The following is a 15171-nucleotide window of genomic DNA, read 5'->3' as shown; positions in this document are numbered from 1 at the left end:
TCTTCACTTTTCTTATGAATGAAATTAGTCAATTCCAGCAAAGAACTTTTTCCATACTCTTCAGTCCTTATACTTTGTCCATGCAATGAAAACTTTCCCACTAAGTTGAACTTTCTCTTCCCAACAATTACACCAATTAAATGGACAAATGTAACAAACTCATATTAAAAATGACCAAATAGAGAGCGCCAGGGTGGCTCCGTAGTTGGGTGTCTGCCTTCGGCTGGGGTCATGATCCCAATCCTGGGATTGGGCCCCATGTCGGGCTCCCTGCTCCACGGGGAGCCTGCTTCGCCCTCTCCCACTCCCCATTCGTATTCCTGATCTCGCTGTGTCTCTCTCTGTCAAATAAATAAATAAAATCTTAAAAAAAAAAAAAATGACCTAATAGGCTCATGGACTCTGTTTAAATGAACTCAGAAAATAAATAAATACATAAATAAATAAACAAACTAACTCAGAATAAGAAGTTCTGACCTGAACAAAAAAAATTATATAATAGAAAAGAATCAGAATCCTGGAGCAGAAAAGATTCATGAGCTAATATTTAGCCCAACGTTTTCATTTTACAGATCAGATAGTCAAGGTTAAAAGTGAATTGTCCAAGGTCCCACAACTGGTCAGAGAGAGATGAGTGCAAGGAGAGCCCTTGTCCTCTGACTTCCACTCTGAGGTTTCTCCTATTCCCCTTGTGTTCTCTGCTCCATTTTCCTTGTCAAGCTCAGGATTAGCTGTGAAGTCCATGAAGGAACAACTGCCCCTCTTGGTACATATGCCCAGTGAACATTCAAAACAAAACAAAAACAAAAACAAAAAAATCACAGATACTCGTCAACTGCCTTCTGCCTACAGGAACAACATCTCTTCGGAGGCGCAAACAAGAGTGTGCCTTAGCCTGCCTCAACTAAACTGCCATTTCAAATTAAAACAAACAGAGACCAATGCTGTCATTCAGTTTCATCTACCTAAAATGTGCCACATTATGATCAGGCTGGAAATTCTGCTTTGAACATTTTATGAGGTGGTGAGGAGGAATGTAAGTGGATTATGAAATTAATGAGGACCAACTGCTCATACATAAACCACTTGTGGAGCTGATATTAAAAACAGCTCAAATTCTAGTCAACAGAGAGAATGCTGTGCCATGTTTATTGAGATGGCAAAGGATGGCGGCATTAACAGTACCTGCGACAGTACTCAGAAGAGTACACAGTATGGAGGGGAAGAGGAAGATGAAGAAGCAGACCTCTGTGATTTCCTACTGTGCTCAAGTAAAATCAAACTTCAATTCTACTTCCTGACTGTCAGGGAAAAGCCCCAATAGAGGAGACCAGCAACACCTACATATTTTTTAAAATAATCCCATTCTGACAGAATTTGGTCATGAAGAACTCTTACACGTAGCTGTTACCCAGAGATATTCAGTCCAAGCGAGGTTGGGGACTGGTGACCGTGAAGGACAAGTCTCCCATGGCTAAAGGAGTTTACAACAGGTAAGTGATCTGTAAGTTCTACCACCTTTCAACCACCTGAACTTACTAGTTCTGTAAGTATTAACTTACATTTTGTTATAGACAAATACAGTCCTCATTCACTTAAAGCAAACCAGAATCTAAAGAGGCTAGACTCATTTTAAGGTCACAAAACTATTTCTTCATGAATCCAGACAAGACCTGATACAGATCTGTGAGTGAATTCTGAGAAATAATCTTTAGAATTCTGTAAGTATGTCAGCCCAAGGGAACCCTGAACTTCCCTTTTGGAACCTTATCATTGATTTGTGAGACTGTAACAAAATGCTTCGTTTCTACACTGAAAACTACCAGATCAGAGGAGCTAATCACTACTAAGTGATTTAGTCCTAAGCCATACTACGGGTTAGCGTTAATCAATGCATACCATCAGCCCATACTAGACGGCCTCCAACTACCACATAAAAAGCTCACCAATGGAACAACAGCTCATTCAAACCCAGTCAGAAAAAAAACTGAAGTTGAATGTAAGGAGTCAACCGCTCTTCTCAGAGTAAAGTATGTTTAGGCGAAAGTTTTAAAGAAAAAAACAACGTACTAACATAATCTTATTTGAATTAACTGCAGTTCCTTAACAGGCTTGACACACTACAAACCACTGCTCAGCAAAATAACGCCAGTGGATAAGGAAGTGCTAGCACCTGATTAAAACTTTAAAGGTGATTTGTCAAAGACCAACAGATAAAATATTCTGGTGCCCAGACATTAGGTCCCTGAATCCAGGTGGCTCTCTTTCTAACCAGTCTCTTGAAAAGCTACGATTGCAAGCTGTCAGCATAAAACTTTGCTTTTGAATATGTGATAACAGCATTTGGAATGTGAACACTTCGTCCTTCAATACAAAATACATAAGCATGCTAAACAAGAAGAAAATACTTCTCAGGATCCCCTTAAAATAGACTAACTTCTCCTAATACAGACTTTCTTATTATACTCAAATATACATGGGACTAAAATTCTACATATAACCAGGCAAGTCTCAATTTCGAAAATAAGCAGGTAAATGAAATGTCAGTAAGCCTTTTTTTTTTTTTTTTTTTTTTTTTTTTTGCTGCTGTATCTTTTAAAAAAGCAAAATCAACTCACATTTAAGCACCAACTCCATGCAAGTAACCTGAACGGTTCAGTCTTTTTGTCATGTATGAGGCCTTTGGTTCTCCAACTACATGGGATCTGTGTTGTTAGCTTAAAAAATACAGAATTGGCCTTTCAAAAAAAAATAATAATCTACAGCAACCAATAAATAGTCTCAATCAACCCTGCTGACCGCAGCTGCCTTCTGAAGGCTGGGAAAAGGAGGTGGAGAGAGAGCAGAGAGAGGCAGGGAAGAGGGACGCTGCAGTTAGCTAGCTACATAGCAAGGAACACGCCCCCATCATGTCCTCCTTGCTCTGTCAGAAGGCGGGTTGTTGTCAGTCTCCTGATCCGGCTGCCTTAGAAACGATTTTAAAAATGAGGCAGGAAGACTAACAACTAAAAAATGCCAGCTCCTTGAAAGGAGGGGCCAGGGTCTCTGGGACCTCCTCCCTCCCCTTCTTCCCAGGATCTTTCCGTATATCTAGAGGGGTGTAGGGCACAATGGGGGACAAGGGGTTTGCCCGGGACCAACGGCAGAGCACGCAGGAAACGGCTGGTTGTTATCTTTCCCTTTCTGTTTCAATCAAGAGCACTCCAGAGCAGCAACCCCCTACCCGCCCCCCCCTTCGCTTCAGCCCCTAGCAGCTGCTCTTCCTCCTCCTAGCATCCCCCATCTCATTCTCCCCCCTCCCCTACAATTCAAACTCCCCCTTCTGCATCCAATGGAAAACAAATGCGCAACGCCACTGGCTGAACCTGAACTCAACTTCCCTTCCCAGGGCAACTTTCCTTTTTGCTGAAGGGGCCTGAATAAGGCTCATCAAGGCATCCCCATTCCCGCCCTGGTACTAATGGGGAAGGAGCAAAGTTCTTGACCTCTTCATCCACCTCGGGTCCCCCTATAAGAATCAGAGAGATAACCCCAACTCCTCCTTCTAAGGAATAACTTTGCTTCATATCCCCCCTTTTTCTCCCAACCAAAAGCAACCACCACCACCAGCATAATAAAGTAAAACTGTCCCTTATCTACTCTCCTCACCCCAACCCTGCTTCCCCCACCCCTTCCAAGCCCCAGGATTGGCCTAGGAAAAGGTGGATCAATAGTGAAAATGACGGAGAAGAGAAGAAGGGCGGGAGGGAGCTAAGGCTGGAGACTGCGTGCTCTCAGGCGCAGTGGGTGGGGTAGGAGAGCAGCTGCTTCCCCTGGGAGGATGCTGCCCAAGTCCCCCCACAAACACCTCCCCTCGCAGGGGCCCCCTTCCCCAGAGCTGGAGGGAAAGCCTGCCTCCTCTCCAGGGGGAATGGTGGAAAGCTGCTCCTCTCTGAGCCTAAGGGACAGTGGACTATCTGCCTCTCAAAGATGCCACTAATCCTTCATTCTAAAGGAGGGAAAGGGTGGAGCGAAGGTAGAGTAATTCCCTGCTACCAGCAGGCTAGAAACTGTAGCTCTGTAAAATGGGGGAAGCAGACTGCTGTACGAGGAGATCACCGTTATCTCCAGAGGGAAAGGAGGGGAAGGGAGGCAAGGGGGAGAGGAAAGTAGATTTTTCCGGGCGGGGTAGGTGAGGAGGAGGGAGGATCTAGCTGCGTGGGGGGGGGGGTGGAGGATGGAGGGTGGAGGTGAAGGAAGGGGGAGTGGCTGGTAGTGCAGGGACCTGGCCCTGGGATGGGGCGAGGGTTCATCAGGTTTTCGGAAGCAAGGTGCTGGAAGGGACATCGGTCCCCAAGGGGTAGGAGAAGAACGTGGCCCTGGATGAGGCCGTCACCCGAGAGATGCCCAAGAGGAAAACTGCCCCAAGAGTAAAACATCTGCCCAGAGAGGGAGGCGGGGATGTGGCGGGATCAGGTCTCTAGGAGGGAGGGAGGGAGGAATCTTGCTCGGATGAGGTAATCTGTGAAAGGGAGGAGGGGTTCAGTCCCGGGATGGGAAACCCCGGCGAGGGGTCTGTGCCAAGGGATTTGGGGAAGGGTCAGGGGAAAGAAGGGGCGGGGGGGGGGGCAAACGCTCTTAGCCAAATGGGTCCAAACCCTGGGGTGGGGGCGCCTGGGGGTCTGCACCCATATACGGGGGTCCCAAGATGGAAGGGCCGTTTGCCCCGGGTCAGGGACCCCAGGAGGGTCCCGGAATTGGGATGCTCCTCAATCCCGGATGGGGGAGGGGAGGGGGCTCCGCAGAGGGTCGAGACCCCGGACCTGGGGGTTCCTCGCCCCCTTACCTCTCCGCTGCCGCCTCCCCCGCCGCTCTCCCCAAACACAGCCCGGAACCGGCGCAGGTTGGTGCCGATGGCGGCCGAGACCTGCAGCGCCGCGTCGAAGCCCGGGCCCACCCGGAGCAGGGCCGGCCCAGAGGAGGCTGAGGACGATGACGAAGACGAAGACGAGGCGGACGACGAAGAGGCTGCTGAGGCGGCGGCCGCTCCCCCTGGAACCCCAGCCCCGCTGCTTCCCGCCGCCGCCGCCGCGGCCGCCACAGCCGGGGGGGAGGGGGGCGCCCCGGGGCCGCCGCCGCCGACCGGGGGCCCGGGGGGAAGCAGCAGGGCTGGGACGCGTTGCCGCGGGGCGCCCCCCAGGCCCCGGCGCCCCCCGCCGCCGCCGCCCCCGGTGGTCCCGGGTCGGGCGGGGAAGCGCCACCGACAGCTGTGCGCCATGTTCGCCCCGTGAAGTGAAGCAGCGAGAGGGAGAGGCGACAACACAGGGGGGCGGGGAGGCGGAGGGGGGGGGCGAGGGCCCCGGAACCTGCTTGAGAAGAAGGCGCCGCCCGGCGGCCTGTGCCCGGCCGGCAGCTATGCAGAGCGCCGGGCCGCTGCCGCCCGCCCGGCAATCTGTATAGCGGGCCCGGGCCTACGCTCGCGACGCCGGGCCGCAGCTCCGCCAGGCCGAGGCCCGGGCCGCCGCCGCCCGCCCGCCCGCCCGCCCCGCAACCTGGATAAGTGCATGCCCCGCCCTCCGGGAGCGGCATTGCTGGGGAAAAGGAGGGGGGAAGGAAGCCCAGGAGCCCGACGCGGAGCGCGGGTTCCGGGGAGAGGGGGAGGGGGCGAGGACTACGGGGAGGATGGAGGCGGAGGGAGCCCGGCCGCCTGCAGCCTCGAGAGCCGAGAGGCCGATTACACACGTTCCCGGGATGCGCTGGGAATCGAACCGCCCGGGAGAGCCGCTTCCAGTATAGCGCGGCTGCCGGGTCGGGGACGAGTAAGCCTTCTCTGCCGCGAGGCACGGATACAAGATGGGTTAGCCCTCATTTAACGCTTCTGGAATAAAAGGGCCCTTATTGTGCCATATGCAAAACGGAAGCGTTGCCCAGTTTACTATATGCAAAATAGAAAGGCCCTCAATGAACGCGCTTTCAAAATTAAAAAAAAAAAAAAAAGAGCCCCTCCCATTTTTATGCTGGAGCTCTCTCCAAAATGCACACACCAAGTGGCAAGTCTCCCGCCACCTCCTCGCCCTACTATGCACTCGGGGCTGAGGAACCTCTGGCTCTCGTGCCCTTCTGCAGAGAGTTGGGTCCTGTTTCTCCAGCCCGGGCATTGGGGCCACGGCGTGCTCCGCTAACGAGGCGGTGTTACAACGAAGCTGAAGCTGGATGGCTAACGGGGCCTGGAGGGAAGAGGCGGGCAAAAGCGCCCCCGCCCCTTCTTCCTCAGTTCTCTGCCTGCCGCTGCATGCAAAGCAGACCCTAATGTATGCATGTAGAGGGAGGGGGGGCTAGCGAGCACGTTTCTGATTAAGAGAGGGGGAGGAGAAGAGCGTTGGGCATTATGATACACGGGGTGGAAGGGGCCCGCCGGCAGCGAGCTCTGTGCGCGGGGTTAGTAGGCTGAGGGGGGAGGGGGAAGGGGGAAGGAAGGGGGGGGTGAGGGCGGGGGATGAATATCCACCCGGTTTACTTTATTGCGGGAAAGAGGGGAGGGCGCCTCAAGCTAGGCGTTAGAAGCCTACGAGGCTGGGAAAGCAGCGAGGGGAGGGAGGGGTTTGTACCGGGAGAACTTGTGTTGGCTGTGGCTGGGGGATCGATACGCAGCCTGCAGGCCCCGGGGCAGCCTCCATCCCCCCAGCCGAGGTGGAGTTCGCTGGAAGGTCACGCAGCCTTCCTGGACTCCCGCACGGGTACAGAGCACACTGCTTGTAATATTACAGCCTGGGGCGGCGAATTTGGGAAGGAGGGGGAGGGTCGTGGTGAGCAGGTTGCTCCGGCCCTCTGGAGGGTGCACTGCACGCCTCCAGAGAAGGTCCACGGCCTCTTGGTGCTGAAAACATACGTCCCTCCGCGGGCGAAACGTTAGTGCACAGCGAAAGGTGGGGTGGGGGCTAGAGGGGAGCAGAGAAAGGGAGGAGACACAGGCAAGCTCCAACTCCCCCAACTCGTCCGGGATCGATCGTCGTTCCAACCGCGCAGGATGGAGCCCAGATGGTTTGCAAAGCGCACACTCACAGCGCGCACACAGAACCAGATTCCGTTGTTACATCGCGTGGTTTACTGGGTGCAAAAGGGGTGGGAGTAGCGGGAGAGTCTCTTGAGCGGCAGCCCCAAGACTCTGCTGAGGATATAGACACCCCATTGTGGACGGTTTCTCCATTGCAATATATTTGGCGGTAAGCGCTGGGGGTTTTGCTTCAGTGTAGCTGCTCTGATCAGTTACAGATTGGCGACCACGTGGATTCCCTCATGCATCCTGATTTGTTCACTCTCTCACTCTTTCTCGCTTATTTTTCTTTTGTATTTGCCGCCCCCCCTTCTTTAATATGCATAACGGTCTGCAGAGGTAATAGGCAGGGGACTGAGTGACAGGCTTTACATAACTGTGTCAACAGGATTTCTCTCAGTCCTCCCTCCCTGAGAAAACATAAACTGGCTAGGTTCTGAGTACCCTTACTTCAAGCTCACTTCATTTGGCACAGGTGGGAGGTCTGCAGGTGGGGGGGGGGGAGCGCAGGAAGGAAGAATGTCAGTGAAGAATGTATGAAGTCCCCCAGACTCAAGCCCCTAGGTAGGAAAACTCCCTGAGAAATCTAGTTTGTATCTTTGCCTCCAGACTAGTCCAAAAGGAGCCAGAGCAAATCAGAATTTGGTTTATTGTTGGAGCTTTTAAAGCAGAAATTATAATAACTTATATTTGTTGGGTGCTTTCTGTCACCTCAGTGTTTTTATGTGCATTCAATTCTCGCCAGCCCTCTGAGATAAGTCTGATTTTACAAATGGGGAAACTGAGGCCTGGGATAATGTCCAAGGTCGCACAGCTAGTAAGTAGCACCACTCAAAGTCATGGGGGCCTGACACGGATATCCAGTAGCCATACTGCTAATCCCCAAAGACATACTATGCAACCTTACATCCATTAGGATGGCTACTATAAAACAAACAAAAAAAAATGAGAAAACAAGTGCTTGTGAGGATATAAAGAAATTGGAACCCTTGTTGGTGGATGTAAAATGGTACCGCTGCTGTGGAAAATAGTAACAAAACATTATGATGGTTCCTCAAAAAATTAAAAATAGAACTACCATGAGATCCAGCAATTCCATTGCTGGATATATACCCAGAAGAACTCAAAGCAGCATCTCAATGATTTATAGATCCTTGTTCTTTGCAGCATTCTTCACAATAGCTAAAACACGGAAACAACTCATGTGTCCATCAACAGATGACTAGGTTACCAGAATGTGGTATATTCATTTACTGGAATATTAGTCAGCCTTAAAAAAGAAGGGGAAAAATAGGAAGGAAATTCTGCACTATGCTACAATACAGATGAATTGTAGGCATGGCACACTGAGTAAAATCAGCCAACTCACAAAAAGACAAACACTGTATGATTCTGCTTGTGTGAGTTACTTAGAGTAATCAAAATCATAGAGACAGAAAATATGTGGTTGCCAGGGGCTAGAGTGAGGGGAAAGGGGAGTTATTGTTTAGTGGGCATAAAGTTTCAGATTTACAAGATGAAAAGAGTTATGGAGATGGATGGTGGTGATGACCATACAATGTAAATGTCTTAAAAATGCATGTGGTCAGGGCGCCTGGGTGGCTCAGTGGGTTAAAGCCTCTGCCTTCAGCTCAGGTCATGATCCCAGGGTTCTGGGATCGAGCCCTGCATTGGGCTCTCTGCTCAGCGGGGAGCCTGCTTCCTCCTCTCTCTCTGCCTGCCTCTCTGCCTACTTGTGATCTCTCTGTCAAATAAATAAATAAAATCTTAAAAAAAAAAAAAATGCATGTGGTTGGGGCGCCTGGGTGGCTCAGTGGGTTAAAGTCTGCCTTCGGCTCAGGTCATGATCCCAGGGTCCTGGGCTGTCTGCTCAGCAGGGAACCTGCTTCCTCCTCTCTCTCTGCCTGCCTCTCTGCCTCTCTGCCTCTCTGCCTACTTGTGATCTCTGTCTGTCAAACAAATAAATAAAATCTTAAAAGAAATGCACATGGTTTATTTTTAAATTTTAATTCAGTTTCTTTATCTTGAATACCTAACATATCTGTATGGTTAAAAGTTTATTTTTTAACTGTTTTTAAATATTTTATTTATTTATTTGACAGATAGAGATCACAAGTACGCAGAGAGGCAGGCAGAGAGGGGGGCAGGGGAGCAGGCTCCCTCCTGAGCAGCAAGCCCAATGGGAGGCTCAATCCCAGGACCCTGAGATCATGACCTGAGCCAAAGGCAGAGGCTTAACCCACTGAGCCACCCAGGCGCCCCCAGTTAAAAGTTTAAAGGAATAAGAGGGCTCAGATGGTTAAGCGACAGGTAAGCGTCCCACTCTTGACTTCTACTCAGGTCATGATCTCAGGGTAGTGGGATGAGCCCCAAGACAGGCTCGATATTGAGCCTGCGTAAGATTCCCTCTCTCCCTCTCTGCCCCTCCCCCAGCTCATGCTCTTTCTCTCTCAAAAAAAAAAAAAAAAAAAAGTTTAAAGGAATTAAAGTGTTCGCTCTTGTTCTGAACTCCCCTCCTCCAGTCATATCACACCTTTTCTTAGGGGCAACTAATGTTAGCGGTGTCTCAAATAGTCTTCCAGGGATAGTTTGTGCCTAGACAAGCGAGTCCATATAGAAGTTATCTCATCAATGAGAGTAGCGACCACGCTTCCTGGATCTTGCTTGGAAATCTATATCTTGGAAATAATTCCTATTACTGGATGGCATGTCCTCATTCTTAGGACCGCGATGTTTATTCGCATAGTTTATTTAACTTGTTCTCCAGAGGTGGTCACTTAAGTTGTTCCAAACTTCTGTGATTTCAAACAATTTTGCAGGGCATTACTTTGACCATTTTGCAAATGTGTAGATATCTCTGTAGTATAAATTTCTAGAAGTGGAATCACTGAGTCAAAAGATACGTACACTTCAGAGCGCCTGTGTGGCAAAGTCGGTGAAGCATCTGACACTTGACTTTCGCTCAGGTCATGATCTCAGGGTCATGAGACTGAGCCTGACATTAGGCTCTGCACTCAGTGCAGCGTCTGCTTGAAATTCTCTCTCTCTCACTCCTTCTGTTCCTCCCTTCCGCTCATGGCTCTTTCTCTCCCTCTCTCTCCAAAAATAAATAAATCATTTTTTTAAAGGTACCATATGTTTGTAATTTTAATAGATGTTGCCAAGTTATCCCCCATAAAGATTACACTAATTCATAACTCCCACCAGCAATGTTTGAGTGCCTCTTTCCCTCCACTCTTCCAGAAAGGATTTTTAACTTCTTGATCTTCACTAACCTAATGGAAATGCACATATTTGACATTTTTTCCAAGTGACAAAAGGGAAAATTTAAGACAGGGACCCCAAGTTGTGCCCCTTTTTGCAAGCTTATGAATTACTTCTGGTTTGAATGGACCTGTAATTGTTCACTCCCTTTTCCCCTCTCCAGAAAGACTTTTCATGGGAAGACAGTATTGTGGTGGAACTAATGTGGGGCTCAGAGTCACAAATCTGGGCTTGAATTGCAAGTTCTGTAATTGTAGCTATGTGATCTTGAACCAGGTGCCTAGGCTTATTACACCTGTTTCCTAATTTGCAAAAATAAAGATACTAATAGCAACGTCAGAGAGTATTATGAAGACTGAATGACATAATCTAAGTAAAGTGTCTTCTCTCTCATTCAGGTAGACACATTTTACCCCCAGGGATTTTCTTAGGCATTGATGAAGATGCTCTCTCTCAGACCAGCAATGTCCTTTCTCCAAATAGGCCGTCAACGGAAAACATTGTATTAGTAGTCCTTAAAGTCATCGAACTAAAAAAGAATAGTGCCTGAGTCATTTAAGCTTGCCCGTCGGATGCCTTGATCATCACTGAACAGAAGACAGTTCAGAATCTTAATAATTTTTTTAAAAATTTTATTTATCTATTTTGAGAGAGACAAAACAGGGGATGGGGGAGGTAAGAAGCAGAGGGAGAGAAGCAGACTCCCCACTGAGCACAGAGGGATGGTGGGGAGGGGGTGCTCAATCCCACAACCCTGAGATCAGGACCTGAGCTGAAATCAACAGCCAGGCGCTCATCCAACTGAGCCATCCAGATGCCCAGACAGTTCAGAATCTTTAGATGCTACTGTCTTCTGGAGAAGGAAGGGCCAATCCTTATTACACTTCTACACAGGCACCATTTTATTATAAATGAAGCGATGGTTACATTTTGCTACTGCCCTGAATCCATGAGTTTCCATTTCTGAGCTCCAAAATATTAGGTATAACAACGCCTATGGCCAAAAGGTCTTTAAATACTGACCTCAGGGTCACCTGGGTGACTCAGTTGGTTAAGCGACAGACTTCGGCTCAGTTCATGATCCTGGGGTCCTGGGATGGAGCCCCACCCTGGGCTCCCTGTTGAGCTTCTCCCTCTTCCTCTGCCCCTCCTCCCCCCTTGTGTTCTCTCTCTCTCTCTCAAATAAATAAATAAAATCTTTAAAAATAAAATAAATAAATACAGACTCCAGCATGGACAGTTGACTTTCTGTTAAGGATTAAGTATATAGTCCTGGCCAAAGGTAAGGGCTAGCTGATTTGGGGGCCATGAGCTCTTTGAGAACAGGAGTCATGTATTACTTATCTTCGTATCCCCTGTGCTAAGCAGTATCTGTGCCAGCCCAATTAATGTTTGCAGAATAAATGACCCTTCCCAGCTAAACTCTCAGACCTTGAGATTCATACCCAAAGGGTCTTGTTTTATCAGGAGATTTTGGCAGCAACATGTACTGGGCTACTGGTTTGATTAAAAAAAAACATTTTATGTAAAGTCAGTTTAATTGTGTCCTTTTGAAATTGTACCAATGATGGGGTGCCTGGGGGGCTCAGTCAGTTAAGCCTCTGACTCTTGATTTCAATTCAGGTCATGATCTCAGGGTCATGACATCCAGCCCCTCACCAGGCTCCATGCTGGGCTTGGAGCCTGCTTAAGACTTTCTCTCTCCTTCTCCCTCTGCCCCTTCCCACCCACTGAGCATGTGCTCTCTCTCTTTTTCTTAAAAAAAAAAAAAAAAAAAAAGGAACCGTTGACTAAAGTTCATATCTCTCAAAGAGAGAAAAATGAGAGGAAGAACTATTATTTGATTATTACGATCTTACTTGTAGACTCTTGAAGCAAGTGTGGCACCAAAGCACTTCCTTTCCCTCTCTTCCTAGTTACCTCTAAAGTGTACTCCTTGAACACTTTACCCCTTTGTGTTCCCTCCCTCTTTTGTTCCCAGGTTTCAGCAGAAAAAAAAGTGTACTTTTTTTTTTTTTTTAAGATTTTATTTATCTGGGGCACCTGGGTGGCTCAGTGGGTTAAACATCTGCCTTTGGTGCTCAAGTTATGATCCAAGGGTCCTGAGATTGAGTCTGATGTCAGGCTCCCTGCTCCACCGGAGTTTGCTTCTTCCTCTGCTCATCCTCCCACTTGTTCTTTCAACCTCTCTCTCTCTCTCAAATAAATAAAATCTTTTAAAACAAGGATTTAAAGGGGCACCTGGGTGGCTCAGTGGGTTAAAGCTTCTGCCTTCGGCTCAGGTCATGATCCCAGGACCCTGGGATTGAGCCCCGCATCCAGCTCTCTGCTCAGCTGGGAGCCTGCTTCCCTTCCCCCTTTCTCTCTGCCTGACTCTCTGTCTACTTGTGATCTCTGTCTGTCAAATAAATAAATAAAATCATTTCTACTTATATATCACCTTTTATTTTTTAATATTTTTAAAAGATTTTATTTATTTACTTGAGAGAGAGAATGAGAGAGAGAGAGAGAGAGAGCATAAGGGGGGGAGGGTCAGAAGGAGAAGCAGACTCCCTGCTGAGCAGGGAGCCCAATGCAGGACTCCATTCTGGGACTCCAGGATCATGACCTGAGCCGAAGCCAGAAGCTTAACTAACTAAGCCACCCAAGCGCCCTATATGTCATCTTAAAAAAAAAAAAAAAAAGATTTTATTTCTTTATTAGAGAGAAGGAAAGAGAAAGCACAAATGGGGGAAGGAGCAGAGGGAGAGAAAAAGAGAGAGAATCCTAAGCAGACTCCGCGCTGATTGCGGAACCCGGCAGTGGGCTCAACTTGGGGTGGAATCCAACGACCCTGAGATTAGGACCTGAGCCAAAATCAAGTCTACCACTTAACTGACTGAGCCAGCCATGTGCCCCTAAGGTGTACTCTTGCAATAGTCGTCTTCTTCTTCTTCTTCTTCTTCTTCTTCTTCTTATTTTAAGATTTTATTTATTTGACACAGAGAGACAGTGAGAGAGGGAACACAGCCAGGGGGATGGGAGAGGGAGAAGCAGGTTTCCTGTGGAGAAGAGAGCCTGACACAAGGCTCGATCCCAGAACCCTGGGATCATGACATGAGTGGAAGGCAGAGGCTTAACAACTGAGCCACCCAAGCACGCCTCTTATTAGTCTTCTGATTGGTGTCCTAAATCCTCAACTTTCTGTCCTTTTACTTACTGTAGGAGTCTTTATTGAACTTCTGCTTTGTACCAGGTATTGGTTTAGACCTAGAAATACAGTGATGTCATGTGACAGAACTTTCACAGAAACATGCAAAGGAAAGAGGCCTTTGAAAAACAAAGAATACCTCAGTATTGCTTGAACATAAAGTACATTGGGGAAGTGTCAAAAAAGGACTAGGCAGATCAAGCAAGGATTTTGGATTTCACTCAAGAAAGGTTTAGAAAAAATGGAAAGATTTCAAGGAGGGACTGACGTAATGGGAGTTTGTGCCATGTCACTGTGACAACTGAGTGTAAGAAAGCAGGCTGACAGCGAGACTCGAGGCAGAAAATGCAGTTAGAGTATCTCTGAGCTCTTCCTGGGACTTAGATGCACATATCCACATGCAATAGTCTGGATTGTGAGTGCCACGACAGTGGAGATGTGGGAACAAGGACAGATTCCAAAGATATTTAGCAGATAGAATGACTTTTAGAGGTCCATTTAGATGTGGAGGGTGAGGACGAGGAGTTTTTCTCAGGTTGTAGCTAGATACCACCAGCTACGATAAGAACAACAACAGCAGGAGGAGGATATTGTTTGGTGATGATGAGTGTGGTTTCAGAGCAGTCAGCTCTGAGATGTCCGTGAGATCTGCAGGTGGAGCTGTTTAATAGGCAGCTGGGTATACGGACTGGAGCTCGAGAGCAGGTTGGAAATCTAGATCGCGGACTTAGCAGCATAGAGAGGGTTTCTGAAGGTGCAAGCCCAGATGAGACCAACAGAAAGAGTGTATGTAGTGCACAGAGGCAAGTGGGTCAAGGATAGAACTAGAAGAAACCCAAGTCTGTTGGGTGGGCTGATAAAAAGTAGCCAGTGAAAGCGATCAGAGGAAGAAGTTTCCATGAGGTCAAAGTGGACAAGTGGGGAGCCAAAAGGGAAAGCATTTCAAGGAGAAGAGCTGTCAACAATGTCAAATGTAGCTGAGAGATGGATGGAGAAGCAAAAGGACTGTGGACGGTCGCTGAGAGTCCTGGAGAAGTCACGGGCGATGTCTGTGGGAGTAGTAGGAGAACAAAGGTGAAGTCCGAGGTCAGATTGTATTTGGTTGAGGAGGAAATGGAAAGGACAAGGAGACGCGAGTGGAGGCCACTTGTGGTTGTTTTTTAAGCTAATTATTGATTATTATAAAAGTCATGTATGCAAGGTGTGAAACAATATAAAGTTAAAGTGGTATGAAACAATATAAAGTAGTATGAAACAATATAAAGTTAAAAGTCTGCATGTCCCTTCCCTCCCTCAAAAAGTAATCACTGTTGAGTTTGTTTTCCAGTATTTCAGAATATCCACAAGCATATACGTATATAATGTATATATCTAAATACAAATGGACACACACATTCCTTTATTCAGTGTGATTAGCTAATATGTCTGATCCCTTTACTTATTTCACTTATGTGAAATATTTCACTTCTATATCCTGGAAACCTTCCCATATCTTTCTGACCTTGTCACCTGCCTCTCTCTCTCTCGTTCCTGGTGCTCCCCCTGCACTGACCTCCTTGTAGTTCCTGGAACACACCGGGCAAACTCACACCTTAAGGCTTCTGCACTTGCCGTGCTCTCTGCCTGGAATGTTCTTCCCCCAGATATCCTCTTGGCTCCCTCTCTCACTTCCTTCAGATCTCTA

General features: G+C 48.0%; 1 protein-coding gene across 10 annotated transcripts in view; it reads right to left on the bottom strand.

The window, feature by feature from the left end:
* KMT2A (lysine methyltransferase 2A) overlaps positions 1-5272 on the bottom strand; it is a 75337-nt gene extending 70065 nt beyond the window's left edge. For 7 of the 10 annotated variants that reach the window (XM_032868626.1, XM_032868634.1, XM_032868628.1 and 4 more), the window contains exons 1-2: positions 4826-5272; positions 2619-2717 (exon numbers count right to left, since the gene is read on the bottom strand). In XM_032868626.1, the coding sequence (XP_032724517.1) occupies positions 2619-2717; positions 4826-5257 (531 nt within the window). In that variant the 5' untranslated portion in view covers positions 5258-5272. The remainder of the gene's footprint in view (positions 1-2618; positions 2718-4825) is intronic. The other 3 variants (XM_032868629.1, XM_032868630.1, XM_032868636.1) reach the window with 1 other exon arrangement.
* Between the last annotated feature and the right edge of the window lie 9899 nt (positions 5273-15171).

Source organism: Lontra canadensis, unplaced genomic scaffold, assembly GCF_010015895.1.
Source record: "Lontra canadensis isolate GAN:19392208 unplaced genomic scaffold, GSC_riverotter_1.0 scaffold36, whole genome shotgun sequence".
In the NCBI taxonomy this organism is placed as follows: Eukaryota; Metazoa; Chordata; class Mammalia; order Carnivora; family Mustelidae; genus Lontra; species Lontra canadensis.
The sequence above is the reverse complement of the archived record's forward strand: the minus strand, read 5'-3'. Positions and strand labels throughout refer to the sequence as shown.